The sequence below is a fragment of the Melospiza melodia genome, chromosome 6 (assembly GCF_035770615.1).
Source record: "Melospiza melodia melodia isolate bMelMel2 chromosome 6, bMelMel2.pri, whole genome shotgun sequence".
Taxonomy (NCBI): domain Eukaryota; kingdom Metazoa; phylum Chordata; class Aves; order Passeriformes; family Passerellidae; genus Melospiza; species Melospiza melodia.
Window position 1 is genome coordinate 6,791,151 of NC_086199.1, and position 14,916 is coordinate 6,806,066.

A 14,916-nucleotide genomic window follows, 5' to 3' on the forward strand; every position below is an offset into this window, starting at 1 on the left:
TTCAGACTCACAGCCATTAAATAGTTTCCTACTTTGGCACTGCTGCCAGCAGCTTTATTCTGAACTTCTTTCTTATATTATGGACTAGTCCTTTTTTTTCCCCCTTTCAAGATTGTGTTTGATTAACCAGAAAGTTACATTCCCTTTAGGTAAGCTGGATTATCAATTTCAGCAGGAAATGCTTGCATTAATGAAGCTCAGTAGTAACCTTCTTTATGCCTCCATCTCCTATTCAAAAATAAGGGAGTGGAAGCAGGCATCAGATTTTGTGCTTTGAAATGTTCCTGGATGAGGAGGAAGAAGGAGGAAAATAAAGCTTGTCTTTTCACCACATACAGGAATCATGGTGTTTTCCAATGTCTTTACCAATCCCATTCAAACATATAATGTTAAAAAAAAAATTTCCATACATGGGACCTCATTGAAATGGATGCTGAGGTTTTTACAACACACCTACATGGATTTTAGGTGTGAGCCTAAAAATGGGGCTTACCCCCCTAATTTCCTCTTGCCAATACTTGAAAGATTCACCAATAAACGTGAAATGTCAGAAATGTTCCTTCACTGGGGTTTGTGGCCAAAGAACACATAAAGGTAAGTTCTCACTGAGCAACAATGAGGTCAGTGGGACTTAAAAAAACACCTGAAGTTTAAAGCTCCCAGTTCAAGAAGCACTGAAGGACTGGGTAAATTTTAAAATTTTAAATATAGACAGGAATTTTAAAAATAGACAGGAATTCATCACACCTCATTCTGCCCTCCTAGCCTTTAGCCTAACATCCTTTGATCACATATGAGGCAAGAGAGATGAGGCCTGAGGGATGCAGCACCCACTCGCAGGGTGACAGTGTTTGCCTGGGTGACACTGATGCTGAGTTCAGGTTCTTCAACCTTGCCCATACAACGTCAGAATCACAATTTTTCTGTAGCTGCCACCATTACTGTTGGAATGTACAGGCAAAGCCACAAATTTTGTAGGGCCATGGATATGACTGCTCCTCTCAGTGTTTCAAATACAGGAAAAAATCAGTTTAAGGGGCTTTTACCTCAGAACTGATCATCTTCCATTGAGGAAGAACTAACACAATTCTCCCAACACGATGCCATTGGTACAGAGCTGGGCTGTTCCTGCAGAGGAATGCAGCCTCCACTCCATCTCCCATTGTCACATCACCATGCAGAAACCAGCAGCAGATATTTATAAACCCTTTTCCATCAACTTCATCCTATTTAGATTCTGATTACACTTCACAATGGAGCTTTGATATGTGTTTTAATTTTCATGAGACACTTTGGAAGAAATTAAATATTCTGCTCTATTAGAAAATCTTTTATGTTGTTACACAACAAAAATGTGGACAAAGTAAGATAAAAGCTTACTAATCTCTCAAATTTTAAAAATATCTTTTTCTATCTGTTGGTCTTCTTTTTACCTACCTGCTTGGTTTCCCCCAGAAAAACAGAGAAACGGCTGAAAATAAAAAAATTGCTCCCAAATTTCTCTTTTTTTTTTCTCAGTCTTCAAGGAAAATTTTACTTCCATCCTTCTACTATACTTCCAGCATGTTATACCAAAAGATGCAGCATTTAAAAAAACAAACTTTAAAGACATAAAGACAAGGGGGGAAAATGGGGGGAGAGGAACAAAATGTCTTATATTTTTTTTTCTTTCTTTAGTGTAAATATTTATTAATGAAAAAGTCACTATGAAAGCCCAGAGGCAAGAACTTTTAGCTCAGAATTATATTTCAGTTACAAAAATTTTTAAAGCCAAAAAAAGTCAGAACTCCTGTACTGAAATTAATCACTAGATGTTTAGGGATGGTCAACCACCTAGAAAAAGTGAGCTTTGCCAGCTTGGCCTTGCTGAGACAAAACAGGGATTTGTAGCTGTGCCTTACTCTAGAGCATCAGAGATTTGTGGGCTTGGGAGGGACCTCAAGGGCCTGCAATCCTGAGGGAGGAGCAAGGATTACCTGTAGCAATGCTCATCAGTGAACTGGGGTCTACCAAATCTTCTGTTTGCTCTGCCCATGATCTGCAAAGTTCTGCCCAAGCTGTAAAATTTTTGGTGGATGGGTGTTGGAAATTCCTGTTTCCAACATCAGTCTTTCATTCCCTCCTAAGTGACCTGACTGCCCCTCCAGGAAACACAGAAGATCAATTTTTTTTTCCCTTTCAAGCACATTCTTTCCATGGTAGAAGTCAATCTTCGTGCTCCCCTTAAGCTTCCATCAGCTTAAACCAAAGTCAGTTCTTCCAACAGTTCCCCTGAGATCCTGCCTTGTAACACATTTTTATGATCTCCTCTCCCTCCAGCTGGTCTACAGCTCCCTTAAAGTGCTGTTTCCTTTCTAAAAAAGAAAGGAAAAAGGTGTCTACCCAGTCCTAGTCCCAGCAGAATAAATACCTTTTCGCCTTGTTTGTAGCACTGCTCCTGATAGTTTCCAGAGTGAAATTTACAGGTTTCACGCCACTGCTGTGTTGCTACATTCAGTCTGCAGTCACCTATCCCTTTTCTCCTCCAATATCCTCCAAAATCCTCTCCAGCCTCACAGCAGCAGACCCAGTTATTCCATAGACTGTGCTAGACTGTGCTTGGGAATTTGCTTTGACCTCTTTGCACGTGGTGCACTGCATTTCCCTCTCTTGACATTCACCTCGCTGGTTTGGGGACACCTTTCCAATTGATTGGGATGATTATGGATTCTGATGCTGTCATCTGAACTGCTTGCAACCCTTCCCAGAACTCTCCCAATGTGCTCTCTCTGTTCTGTCACTCATCTCTGATAATGAAAGTGTTGAGCAGAATCACACGCAGGGCAAAAATCTCGCTGGCAATTCCCTCCAAGTTTGACAGCAAAGCCCTTGATTATATTTTGAGAGAGATTGTTCAATCAGTTATCGCCAACTTTGTTATGACTGTGTTGAGATCATCTTTCACACATTTGCTGTAAGGCCACTATGTAAAAAACTGTCAGAAAGACTTCTAAAAAGTTCAGATATATTGTATCTACTCAATTCCTTTTATTCTCTAGGCAGTTATCTTGTCAAAGAGAGAAATCAGATTAATTTGCCATGAACTCCTCTTGACAAATCCACGCTGGCTGCTGGCCAGTGGAAGAAAATTAGCCTTAATCATTCATGACCAAAATATTCCTACTGAAACACAACTGGATTTGACTCAGCACTTGCAGGGATGCACAGCAGGTACCCAGGGGAGAGATGCCAGTTTGGATGCTCTCCTGTCCTTCCTCCAAAATGGAAGGGAAAGGAGTAAAGCTCTTTAAGGAGGAACCCACAGCCATACTAGAATATGCTTGTTTTTCCTGGTTCTACCAAAGTTCTTGCAGAAAAAGCCACAGGAAAGAAGAAGGATGAGATTTACATAGGCTGAGTCCTCAGTGCTCAGAATGTTCAAGAGGAATATGACATTGCACCAGTTCAGACCTACAGAAAGAAAGCAACTAGAAACCAAGAACTGGTATCTGTCATTTTTCATCCAATTATCTGACATCCCCCAGTACCACCAAACGTGTTTCAGCACCACAGGCAGTACTGTGATAATGAAACCTCCCAGAAACTGGGGCTTTTTGTATATTTTACAGAAACAACACAAAATCCCCCAGCTCTGTCAGCATCTCTGGATGTGTGACAATGTCACACGGATTTTCAGTTCTGAAAGTCAGCCTCACAAAATTTAAGCATGGAAATCTATTGCTGGACATGAAAAATGGTATTTTAAGGCCTGCTTCAGTGGTATGATTCAAATTTTCTGCAACAGGACACTTGTTAAAACTTGTCTCCTCACGGAACTGCCCATCCTAACTTCCACTTGAGTTGATAAAACACAGCAGTTATCTGCAAGCAGAACTGGGCCAATATTAATGAGATTCAAGAGAAAATACCTGTTTTTCAGGCAGGACCTACCTGTTCACTGGCCTGACTTACTTGGGTAACTCTCCCTTTTAAATGCCAGCCACACAGAGGTATTATCTCCTGGGTACACAAAATTAACCAAGGATCTCTGCAGACACAGACTCAGATCACTCACCTGGCTCTCTGAAACTTCTGAACAGGCAAACACAAAGGGGCTGCCAAGCCCCTTCCATCCAAGCAGTGTGACACCCTGGAGGTTATCTTTTATCTCAGATTTGTTTATCCCTCTAGCACAATATGCTATAAAACTGAGCTGAGTTGTGTTTTAGCCAGTCAGATATATTTGCTGATCTAGCTAGGCTAATTAAAACTTTCTGTTTCCTGAGAGATACAGTTGTTTTGAGTAATCCAGAGCTACTTGATAATCCCTCTGGGACTATCTCAGGTGATTGCTTGCACGCTGTGTGTGAGCATAAAGGTTCATTTCCAACATTTACGTATCATTTATTCAATAACAATTTTCAGTTGTTTTAAATAATATTGCTCAGTAGCATGGAAAAACATTTCCCTCTTCATTGTTACCTCTCCCACACACTGTCCTATCTCTCTTGATACCATAATTTCCTTTAAACACATCAAGCCAATGACAATAAAAGTAAACCTTATATAAACACATGCTAGCTATAACCTTGAGGGAAAAAAAAATCCCATAAAGCTTCCCAAGGAGGCTGTTTTACAGTTTTAAAGCTCTTTATATAAAGACACGTTTTTGCTATAAACTAGAACCTGAATATCTAAAAATCTCCTGCTCTGACACAATTACAGCAAAACAAAGCACATATGGCCCCAATCTGGTGGATACAACCAGATGATGGAGCCTGTCCTGAGAGGGGAAACAGAGCTGGGGAAGGGTCTGGGGCACAAATCTGACGAGGAGCAGCTGAGGGAGCTGGGGGTGTTTAGCCAGGAGAAAAGAAAGATGGGAGGGATCTCATTGCTCTCTACAAGTCCCTGAAAGGAGGGTGTAGCCAGAGGGTGGTGGCATCTTCTCCAGGTAGCAAGTGACAGGACAAGAGGAAACAGCCTCAAGTTGCACCAGGAGAGGTTTAGATTGGATAATAGGAACAGTTTCTTCACAGAAAGGGTGTCAAGCACCAGAACAGGCTGCCCAGGGCAGTGGTAGAGTCACCATCCCTAGAGATATTTAAAAGACATGTAGATGTGTACTTGAGGACATGGTTTAGTGGTGGGCTTGGCAGCTTACCCCACAGTAATGGTTTGGCTCAATGACATTACAACTCTTTTCCAACTTAAACGATGATTTTACAATCTCACTCTTACACTCAAGTTCCATTAAAAAGTGGACGGTGCTACATCTTTTACTCTCCAAGAGTAATTTGATTTTTTTTACTGTAGGCTATTGAGATGTGGTTATACTCTTAAGGCTTTTCCACGCAGCTGCTCAGAGAATATTGAGATTGCCAAGTTCAACTGCTGCACTGACACCAATAACCTGGCTCAAAATACTTCATCTGCCCCAGCTGTGAGACATAAGTAAGATTGGTAACCACTAAAAGATATCACAGAAAGACCCTGATATCCTTTCTTTGTAGAGCTAATAGCACTTGGGCTATGGTTCAGCAATCCAAAAGTGTCAAAATGCTTTTTCAATAGCACTCAAGAGAGGAAATTTTCCCTTGCAAGGCAACTTCTTGTAACTTTCTGTGCCACTTTCTTCTTTTTGCACTAATGGGTAAATGTGAATGTACAGTTTTACTCTCTCCCGATTGGGATGTTGAAGAACTTTCTCACTGCTTGAGGATTACATCTGTTTGTAGCAGAACAGGTTGCACAGTGAAATTGTGGATGTGACATTCCTGGAGGTGTTCAAGGCCAGGGATGGGACCCTGAGCAACCTGGTAGAAAGTGTCCCTGCCCATGCCAGGGGTTTGCACCCAGATGATCTTTAAGGTCCCTTCCAGCCCAAAATATTTTATTATTTTGTGGTTCTAAGAAAAAATTAAGAGGAAGAGACATTCCCCTCACTGGCCCCAATTTTAAGAAACTTTAGGAACAGCACAAAAATGGCACCAGTCCTCTGCTGCTGAAGAGGTCAAATCCTTCTGCTGTGCCTTGATGCAGAACCACATCTCTCCCACATCCCCGACCTCTGGAAAAGGAAGGAAAAGAAGGAAAGAAAGCAAGAGAAACTGCCCTTCCACAGAACTGGCTCTTGTTGGACACCCTTAGGGGCAGACCTGGATTTCAACCAGAGCTAAACACTCCAGCCTATGAATTCCTACAGGTGTAAAACCTTCTCATATTACTATCTGTTGCTAGGAAAAATACAATTCAATCTACGTTGCTGGCAGTGATTTTTGCTGGAAGGTGCTATCTTGCACACTTTCCCCAGGATCAAAAATTAAATCCTATGGGCTCTTGGGATTGCTTGTCTGGGAGGCTGCTAGACAAGCGCTTCCCTGCAATGATACACTGTTGTGGCAGCGCGTGGGCACAGCCACTGCTTAAAAAATTTGCTGGATAAACTTCCATGATTCATCCAAACAGCATTCAAGTGGCTAACTACCAAATATTGGCAGGGAGCTGCTGAACGCTGCTGGAACAATGAGAGAAGGCACTCAAATCATGAATTTGGTTTGACACATCAATGGAGGCTTGACTGACAGCCCCTGGCACCCCAAATCACAGCTCTGAACGAGCTGAGCAGCAGCAAAGGGGGTGCCATGAGCAGTCAGCAGCCTCTCAGTGCTGTTTGCCAAATACAGGAGAGTTTAGGGCCAGAGGTGGCTCAGATGAGAGCATCTGACCAGTTTTAAAAAGGAAAGAGCAAGTCACAGAATCACAGAATAATGAGGTTGGAAGAGACCTCTAAGATCATCGAGTCCAACTATGCCCTCACACCTCCACTAGCCTATAGCACCAAGTGCCATGTCCAGTCTTTTATAAACACATCCAGAGATGGTGATTCTACCACCTCCCTGGGAAGAGCATTCCAGTACTTTATTATTCTTCAGTGAAAAATTTTTTTCTTAATATCCAACCTATACCTTCCCTGATATAGCTTGAGACTGTGTCCTCTACTCTCTCTGTTTAATAAAATTAGAAGGAGGGCAGGATATCTATGTATTTAATAGAGATAGCTAAGATATCAATGATATCTATATTTATGTGTCTAGCAGACACCTTCTGGTGAATGTCCCAGCCCGTGGCAGTGAGGTTGGTGATGAATGATCTTTAAGGTCCTTTCCAACCCAAAGCATTCTGTGATTCTGGGATGTCAAGAGGAACCCATCCACACTCTCCACTTGGGGTCCAAGTGACAGCAATTATATCTGTCTCCTTTTCAAAGATGAAAATCATGAACCTGGGTATTTTAAGGGGAAAACAAGAAGTTAGCATTTTGAGACACTAAACTAGAAACTCCTGGAAAGAGAAATTTAGAAATTACTCCCATTTTCCAGAGGAGGTTTCCTGTACAATCACTACAACAAATTCTTCTGCTCATATGCAAAACCAATGTGCAAAACCAGGCCTGTTTTCACCAAAATTAAAAACCAGTCACTGAAAAATATCATCTCTCCCACAACCATCTCCCCATAAAACTGGAGTAAATAGAAGCCAAAGCAATTATGTATATGGATAAAAGTATTTCCCTAAAGGAAGAACAACAAAGCACCCTTTGCTCAGCAGTTCTGGGTATCAATGGATAACTAAGAGGTTCTTCTGAGTTTTTCACAGCCTGAGAAACAGTGAATTATTCAATGTTCACTGACACTCCTGCCTTCAGTATCTCATTCTGTCCTTCCCTTGCTGCACAGATCATCAGAGCATTTCAGTGACCAGAGGAATATACTGGATTTCTCCAACTGCCTGGAAGTACATGCCAGCTCCACTCAGCTGGACAGATAAACGCCTGTAATTGCTGTTTTTATGGGGCCAGACTGATGCTGCAATCTGCTCTGTGCCACACAGAGCCATTTCACTGGTGCACATGGACAGGGCCAAAGCCATTACTCCAGATTACAGCAGCAGCACGAAATGTGTCAGAGACCCTCTGAGCCCCAGGCTGGGTGCTGTGCTTCAACCTAGAAGGCAGCTAAAACTCCCCCAGCCACCTGCTCACTCCCTCTCCCCCATTGGAATAGGGGAAAGAATCAGAAAAAAAGGCAAAACTCATGAGCTGAGATGAGCACAGCTTCACAGGACAGAAAAGGAAGTGGGAAAAAATAATAATAATGATAAAATAGAAAAAACAAGTGATGCGCAATGCTGTTACTCACTGCCTGCTGACCAGTCACCCTCTAGCTCCCCCAGTTTTATTGTTTAACATGATGCCATATGGTGTGCAATGTCCCTTTGGCCAGTTTGGGTCACTGTCCCAGCTGTGTCCCCTGATGGCTCCTGTGCCCCCCAGCCTCCTCGCTGGCAGGGAATGAGGAGCTGAAAAGTCCTTGACTTCATGCAAGCACTGCCCAGCAACAGCTGAAACCTCAGTGTTCTATCAACATCATTCCCATTCTAAATCCAACACACAGCACTGTACCAGCTACTGGGAAGAAAATTAACTCTATCCCTGCCCAAAAAATGACTTTGGGAAGCTGCTTGCTGGTGTCACTGTGAAAGTACAGAAAGGAAGAAAGCATATGACAGTACTCTTGTTGTTTGAACATTCACACTTGTTCCTTCAAAAAACCCCATTTCTCCTGAACTTTTCAAGCTATTTCACCAACCACACTGCCACCTTCCCCAAAATGCTTTCTCCCTTTTATTTTCTGCTTGCTAAAGGCCTGGCTGGGCTAAGTTGCAAGACAATGATAGTGGTGTATGCACTAAAGTTCTTTCTGTTCTCTTTCTTTATACGATTTGGGGGTTTTTTGGTACTTGGTGGGGTTTTTTTATTTTTTGGGGGGTTTTCTTTTGGTTGTTATTGTTGGTTTTTTGGGGTTTTTTGTGGTTTTTTTTTTTTTGTGAAAGACACAAACCCAGTCAGTTTTACCTCTGCATCTATGGCTGTGCTGCAGGAGCCTTAGAGCTGCTTGTGGACAGAAGTAGAGCAACACGCAGCAGCACAGGCTGAGATTTTGTTTGGAGGCTCTGAGCTGACAGAAGATAATGGGGGGTTCACAACAAAGGCCCTTCCTGAATGATAAATGATTCCTGGTGCACTCGAAGGATCTGACAGACCTACCTATTTGTTCTGCTCTGCACAGAGAGGGGATGAAATGACCCAGATCAACACAAAAGGCACTACAAAAATCAGATTTTCAATGCATATTCAGCAACTCTAGGCAGCAAACACACAATAGGTATTTAAACAATACCCCTTGTAAAAACCTTGCTCCCTTGTCATAGGATGCTTTGTTGGCTATTTTTAGCTTTTCAAGTGTCAAGAAGCAACGGAAAAACATACTGCTGAACAGCACTGGACACCATGATAAAACAAGTGAGGCAAAAAGAAATCTGAAGCAAGCTCCACAAGATGAAGTTAAGTTATTCAAAGCTCTCTTTCCTGCAAGACAGGTGATGTATTTCAGCTTGAATATCCCACTCGATCTGTCCTCAGTGAACAAGCAGGTGACAAGCTGCCAATCCAGCTGAAAGCTCCCCATCCATCAGGGCTTCCCCCGCCCCTGCCCCACACCCAGCAGTGCTTCATCAGCACCTACAGAATCTGAATCTGCCTATTTTTAACAAGAACACCATCCTGCAATCCTGCCCACCCCGAAGGATCTGCAAATCTCTCTAAATACTCCTCCCAGGTCCTGATAACTTTGCCAGCATGAATAGGAAACTTGGGGCTTTTCAGAACAAGCTGCAGCTCGCTGACAAGGCTGGCAAGATTTCCTTTCCTATCTGCAGTTTGCATGAGTAGGCAGCTGGGGTTGTGATGAATTACTATCTCTGATTCCAGTGCTAAGTTTAAAACATTTATTTGGCATAGTCTGTTAGAAAAAATCCCACTGCCAATATCAGCTATTGGTATTAGCAAACTTCTTCAGGAGAACTACCAAAGGTATTTCACAAACTCTCCCTGCTTGTAACAGGAGCGTGTTTGTGGACCAGACATATTTATAGACTGAACTGTAATTGAATTTTACTGAATGTTTATCTCAAAACACTGTTTCAAAAGAGAAACTAAATCATCTTAGTTTGAAAATAACTCAGTTCTTAGTTACACCTTTTCATGAGGCCAAATCCTTCTCCTGAGCTCAGCGGACACTGAATGCCTGGGAAATTGCATTTTCCCTCGACTATTTGTGTGCCTCCCTGTTTTATTTTGGAGCTCAGAGTGCCAGGCTTTCAGCAGCTGGCTCTGAAAAGCATGTCTATACAATCCTACAGGTCTGATCTCTCTGCACAAATATTGCAAATATTAAGCTCATGACCAGTGGAATATTAACCTGTTCCAAAGCTGGTTTATTTTCTAACCAGTGGAAAAGGATCAATCAAGGTTTGGATTTCAGTCAGGAGCACTGATTACATTGATGTGCATGGATTAGGAATCTTCAAATCTGCACTGATTTTGTTGCAGAAGATTCACTATTTGATGATAATTTAGCACTTTTACTTGTAAATTTTACTTGAAAATAAACCAAAAAGATTTTTCCTGTCTGTAGCTTTCCTGCCTGCCACAGTGCTCTTCACTCCACAAGGGAAGGAACATTTATTTTGGTGTTATTATTTTGATGCAATAAGCAACTCAGTAGTCCTTTTGCCACACTTCTTAAATTTTAGATTCTACTTTTGACTTTGTCTAAAAGCCTATAATCCTACACACATTTTCCCAACTGCTAAATTCACAGTTGCCACTTATAAATTTGATGTGCACATTTAGTAATTTTGTAGGTAACACTTATGGAAATTGTTAGCCAGTGCCACAAACACAGGCTGCTGTCAGTGCCAACTTTGATCCTGCTACTTTGTATTCCCCATTTTATTATGAGTTTCAGAGATGAAAAAGCAAGGAAGCAATCCACCTGGAACAGACATAAAGCAGGTTACAATCTCCCCTTCCTTTTCACCTGCTGAGGCCATGCATGTATTTTGTTCTTGTTGTTATCATCATAAATCATAGTAGTGGCATTCATCATGTTTTTATGGCTCTCATCACACCCTAAGTCATTTAGCACTTAGCTTTTTCTGTCCAATCCTCCTCAACAGGACAACAGCAAAAACAAAACAAAACAAAACAAAAACAAAAAAAAAAACCCCAACCACAACCAAACAAACAAACAAACAAAAAAACCAAAACCCAAAACAAAATAAGGGAAGCAAGTATTACGATGTATAAAAATGTTCTACATCCACTTTATTCTCCAAGTCCCCAGATTCTGTAAATACCACAAATCAGTGTCAACAAACAGCACATCAGCTCCTATGGGCTTTTGATGACCTATCTGCAATAGCTCACTAGTGCTCTGGCTTGGGGATTTGCTTTTTATGGACTTGGAAATGTTTTACAACACATCAACCCATCATGCAGAAATTTAATTGCACCACGCTGAAAGGGTCCTAAAATTGCAACCTCTCTTTTTAAAAAGCATTTTAAAATCACCAAACAAATGTCTTTAATCTTCTAAAGATCTAGAAAGACTGTGGCAAGAAAACTTCCTTTTTATAGTTCAGTATTTCTCAGAGATGAGCTCAAAGTGTTAGCTGAGATAATTATCAGAGAGATTATGCAGATCTTATTATCAAAAGGTTTTGTTTGCTCTCTTGTTACATAATTGCTTAGTGTTTGCATGGTGCTCAGGAAATAGAAAGCACCAGAGAAATACCACGAGTTATTGATTTAATAGAAAAATAATTCTCCAAATAGCATTAACATTTCAAGTTGTCTCTACTATATTTTGAAGATTTCTGGTTATCTGTAGAGCCCTCGGTGATGTAACCTTGGCACTGATGTAACCATGAAATGAGAGTTGTGCCTTACCACTCCTGAGTTTCACAGCAGAGCTGTGAAACAGCAGGAAGCAGAAAAAAGGTGCAATCTATTGTCTCATCATTTCCTTCCCTCCCAGCTTTGCTGGTGACAAAGGCCACCACATTCAGAAGATAAAATCAGGATTTATATCTCAAAGCAGTGTCATAAAGTAAACAATCAATTTATGGAATCACTAAATGTTTCAAGAATTGGATAAAACCACATCAAACAATTCCAGCCTTGTGTAAGTTTTATAAGCAAAACTCAGACTACCTGAATTCAAGTACACTTTGTAACTTTTAACCAAATTCTAGCAAATACCTTACAAACATGATAAAAGCCATCTTTAAAGTGCAAAGATGAGTCTCCAAGTATAAACTTGCCACTGGGCGTACTTATGTACCCAGACTACGTAGCCTTGCCAGCAATTTAAAAGGTACAGCAACTACATAATCTCAATACTTGTTTTCAAGAATTCCAAGTTCATTTCATTATTATTTACAGGTAATACAGGTTTTTTAGGATGTTAAGAAAGCTTAAAGCAAGTGCACTATATAAGAATCACACAGAATCACAGAATAATGAGGTTGGAAGAGACCTCTAAGATCATCAAGTCCAACCTATACCCTAACACCTCAACCAGACTATATAACCAAGTGCCATGTCCAGCCTTTTTTTAAACACATCCAGAGATGGTGATTCTCCCACCTCCCTGGGAAGAGCATTCCAGTACTTTATTATTCTTTTGGTGAAAATTTTTTTCCTAGGATCCAACCTCCATCTTCCCTGACGTAGCTTGAGGCTGTGTCCTCTACAAGCATGGTACCGGCCACAGAACAAAAGAAGCCTCTAAGGTCATCAAGTCCAACCTATGCCTTAACACCTCAACCAGACTATAGCACCAAGTGCCATGTCCAGCCTTTTTTTAAACACATCCGGAGATGGTGATTCTACCATCTACCTGGGAAGAGCATTCCAGTACTTCATTATTCTTTTGGTGAAAATTTTCTTTCTAATATCCAACCTATACCATCCCTGACGTAGCTTGAGACCGTGTCCTCTACAAGCATGGTACCGGCCACAGAACACAAGACAATCAGATTTTACTTACAGCCAACCATCATCATGGCCACCGAAAAAATCTTCTCCCCATCCGTGGTGGGCGCAATGTTCCCAAATCCTATGGTTGTAAGGCTTGTCATGGTAAAGTAGAGGGAGGATATGTACAAGGAGTCTTTGCTGGGCCCTCCCTCCCACTGGCCCGAGCCCGTGGTGTTGTAGCGATATGGGGTCCCGATGCTCAGGGCCAGCTGGTAGAGCCAGCTGTCTGTTTTGATGGTGTTGGTCAGTTCATCGATCACCTCGTAGTCCCCAATGCTGTACCAGATGCAGGCCAGCCAGTGGGCCACCAGCCCAAAGACACACACCAGGAGCACCAGCACAGCAGCACCATATTCCAGGTAATGGTCCAGCTTCCTGGCCACCCGGCCCAGCCGCAGAAGGCGCACCACTTTTAAGGAGCTGAAGAGGCTACTGATTCCCTGGAAAGGAATAAAAAGCATTATTTGAGCTGAAATACCCTGCTGGTTTAGCACAGAAGGCTATACAGCAATTCCTGCATCTGCTTAAAATCTTTCTATGTAATTTTTCAGGCCCCAGATAACAGAATACAAGATCAAACCCTCCTGTCCCTCCAGTGCTTTTGTCCTCGTCAGGCTAAATTGAGTTTGGCACTCACTAGGTGGATAAATTACTTTGTTCAAACTCGGTCTTTCAAAGCAACAGAAGGGTTCTGTAGAATCCAAAGTGGAAACAGCAAGTTTATTACAAAAGGAGTGGTTCAATGCTTCACCAGTTTGAAATAAATTGGAGACTCTTTTGACGCCAAGAAGATAAAAGGAAGTGGAAGAGGAGTCACAGATGGAACTATACCAACCCTGTGGAGCCTTCCTGAAGTTTCCCAGAGAACAGCCTTCTATTAAATCCAAGCAGAGGATTTTTATTCTGGCCAAAACGAGGGCCCACCTACTTTAAGAACCCTCAACATTAGGAGATGCTTAAGAGAAACATCAGAATGTAATCACAGTGGGAAACTCAGAGAAATCTGCCTATTGCTACTCTCATCCACCAAATAGGAGCTGAGTAACTTCCTCCGGTACAAAACTCTCCACCTCTAATTATCCTTCAAGCATAACTCTAGATATTTTTTTATTTACAAGAAGCCTCTGTGACTGACCATGGAGTTAAACAACTGTGGGCACATCATCTTCCTGAGCAAGGGAAACACAGACCACAAGGGTGTTTCCATTTAGGGTTAATTTCCTTTCCAATCAAAAGAGATTTTCCTAAAGCAAGTGTTGGTGCAGTGTTGTTTTTTTCCTGTCACGCAAGATAGATGACATACAAATAAATGAAAATACAAATATTTAGGGAATAAGAGCACAAGGACCATTCAGAAAGTTAATAGAAACATCTGAGAAGGGATGAGAAATGTGTATGTCCTTCTCAATGCACAAATGGTTTGGGAGTTTAGAGATGCAGAAAGAGAACAAAAATATGCTCTTGATCTACTGCAATCCCATGATATAACTAACTTGTTATATTAAATTAACTAGTGGCTCAAAATAGAAGGTTTGCAAAGGAAGATTTCTAATATAAAACATTCAGAAGCTGAAGACATTTAATTTAAAGTAGAAATTAAGACATAGAAAGCAATGAGGCAAACATTCCTCGTTACTGTGCCAAGATTAAATTGCCCTTTTCTATGCATCATTATCAAATCAGTCTAGTCAAAACACTGGCTAATTATATTATCAAACAGTAAAAGACTGGAGTTTCTGGAGTTTTCCATACCAGAAAAACATTTGTCTCTTTTGCACCTCTGTTTCTCCTTCTTCTGCACCTTCCCTCCCTTTTCCCAGCATTTGAAGGGTAACATACATCTGATATTTCTAGATGTAATCTGTTTGGCACAGTTCTTGTATGCTTTTCAAATCCTGTTGGAATGTGTTTCAGATCCCCAAATCCTTAATAAATTGAAGCTCTATATTTGCATTCAAGCTCTCATGATGACTAATACCACAGAGGGAAGT

General features: G+C 41.4%; 1 protein-coding gene across 1 annotated transcript in view; it reads right to left on the bottom strand.

Annotated features, from left to right (window-relative positions):
• Nucleotides 1–14,916, bottom strand: part of KCNH5 (potassium voltage-gated channel subfamily H member 5) — a 153,286-nt gene that overhangs the window by 81,562 nt on the left and 56,808 nt on the right. The window contains exon 7 of the mRNA XM_063159762.1: nt 12,936–13,365. Within this exon, the coding sequence (XP_063015832.1) occupies nt 12,936–13,365 (430 nt within the window). The remainder of the gene's footprint in view (nt 1–12,935; nt 13,366–14,916) is intronic.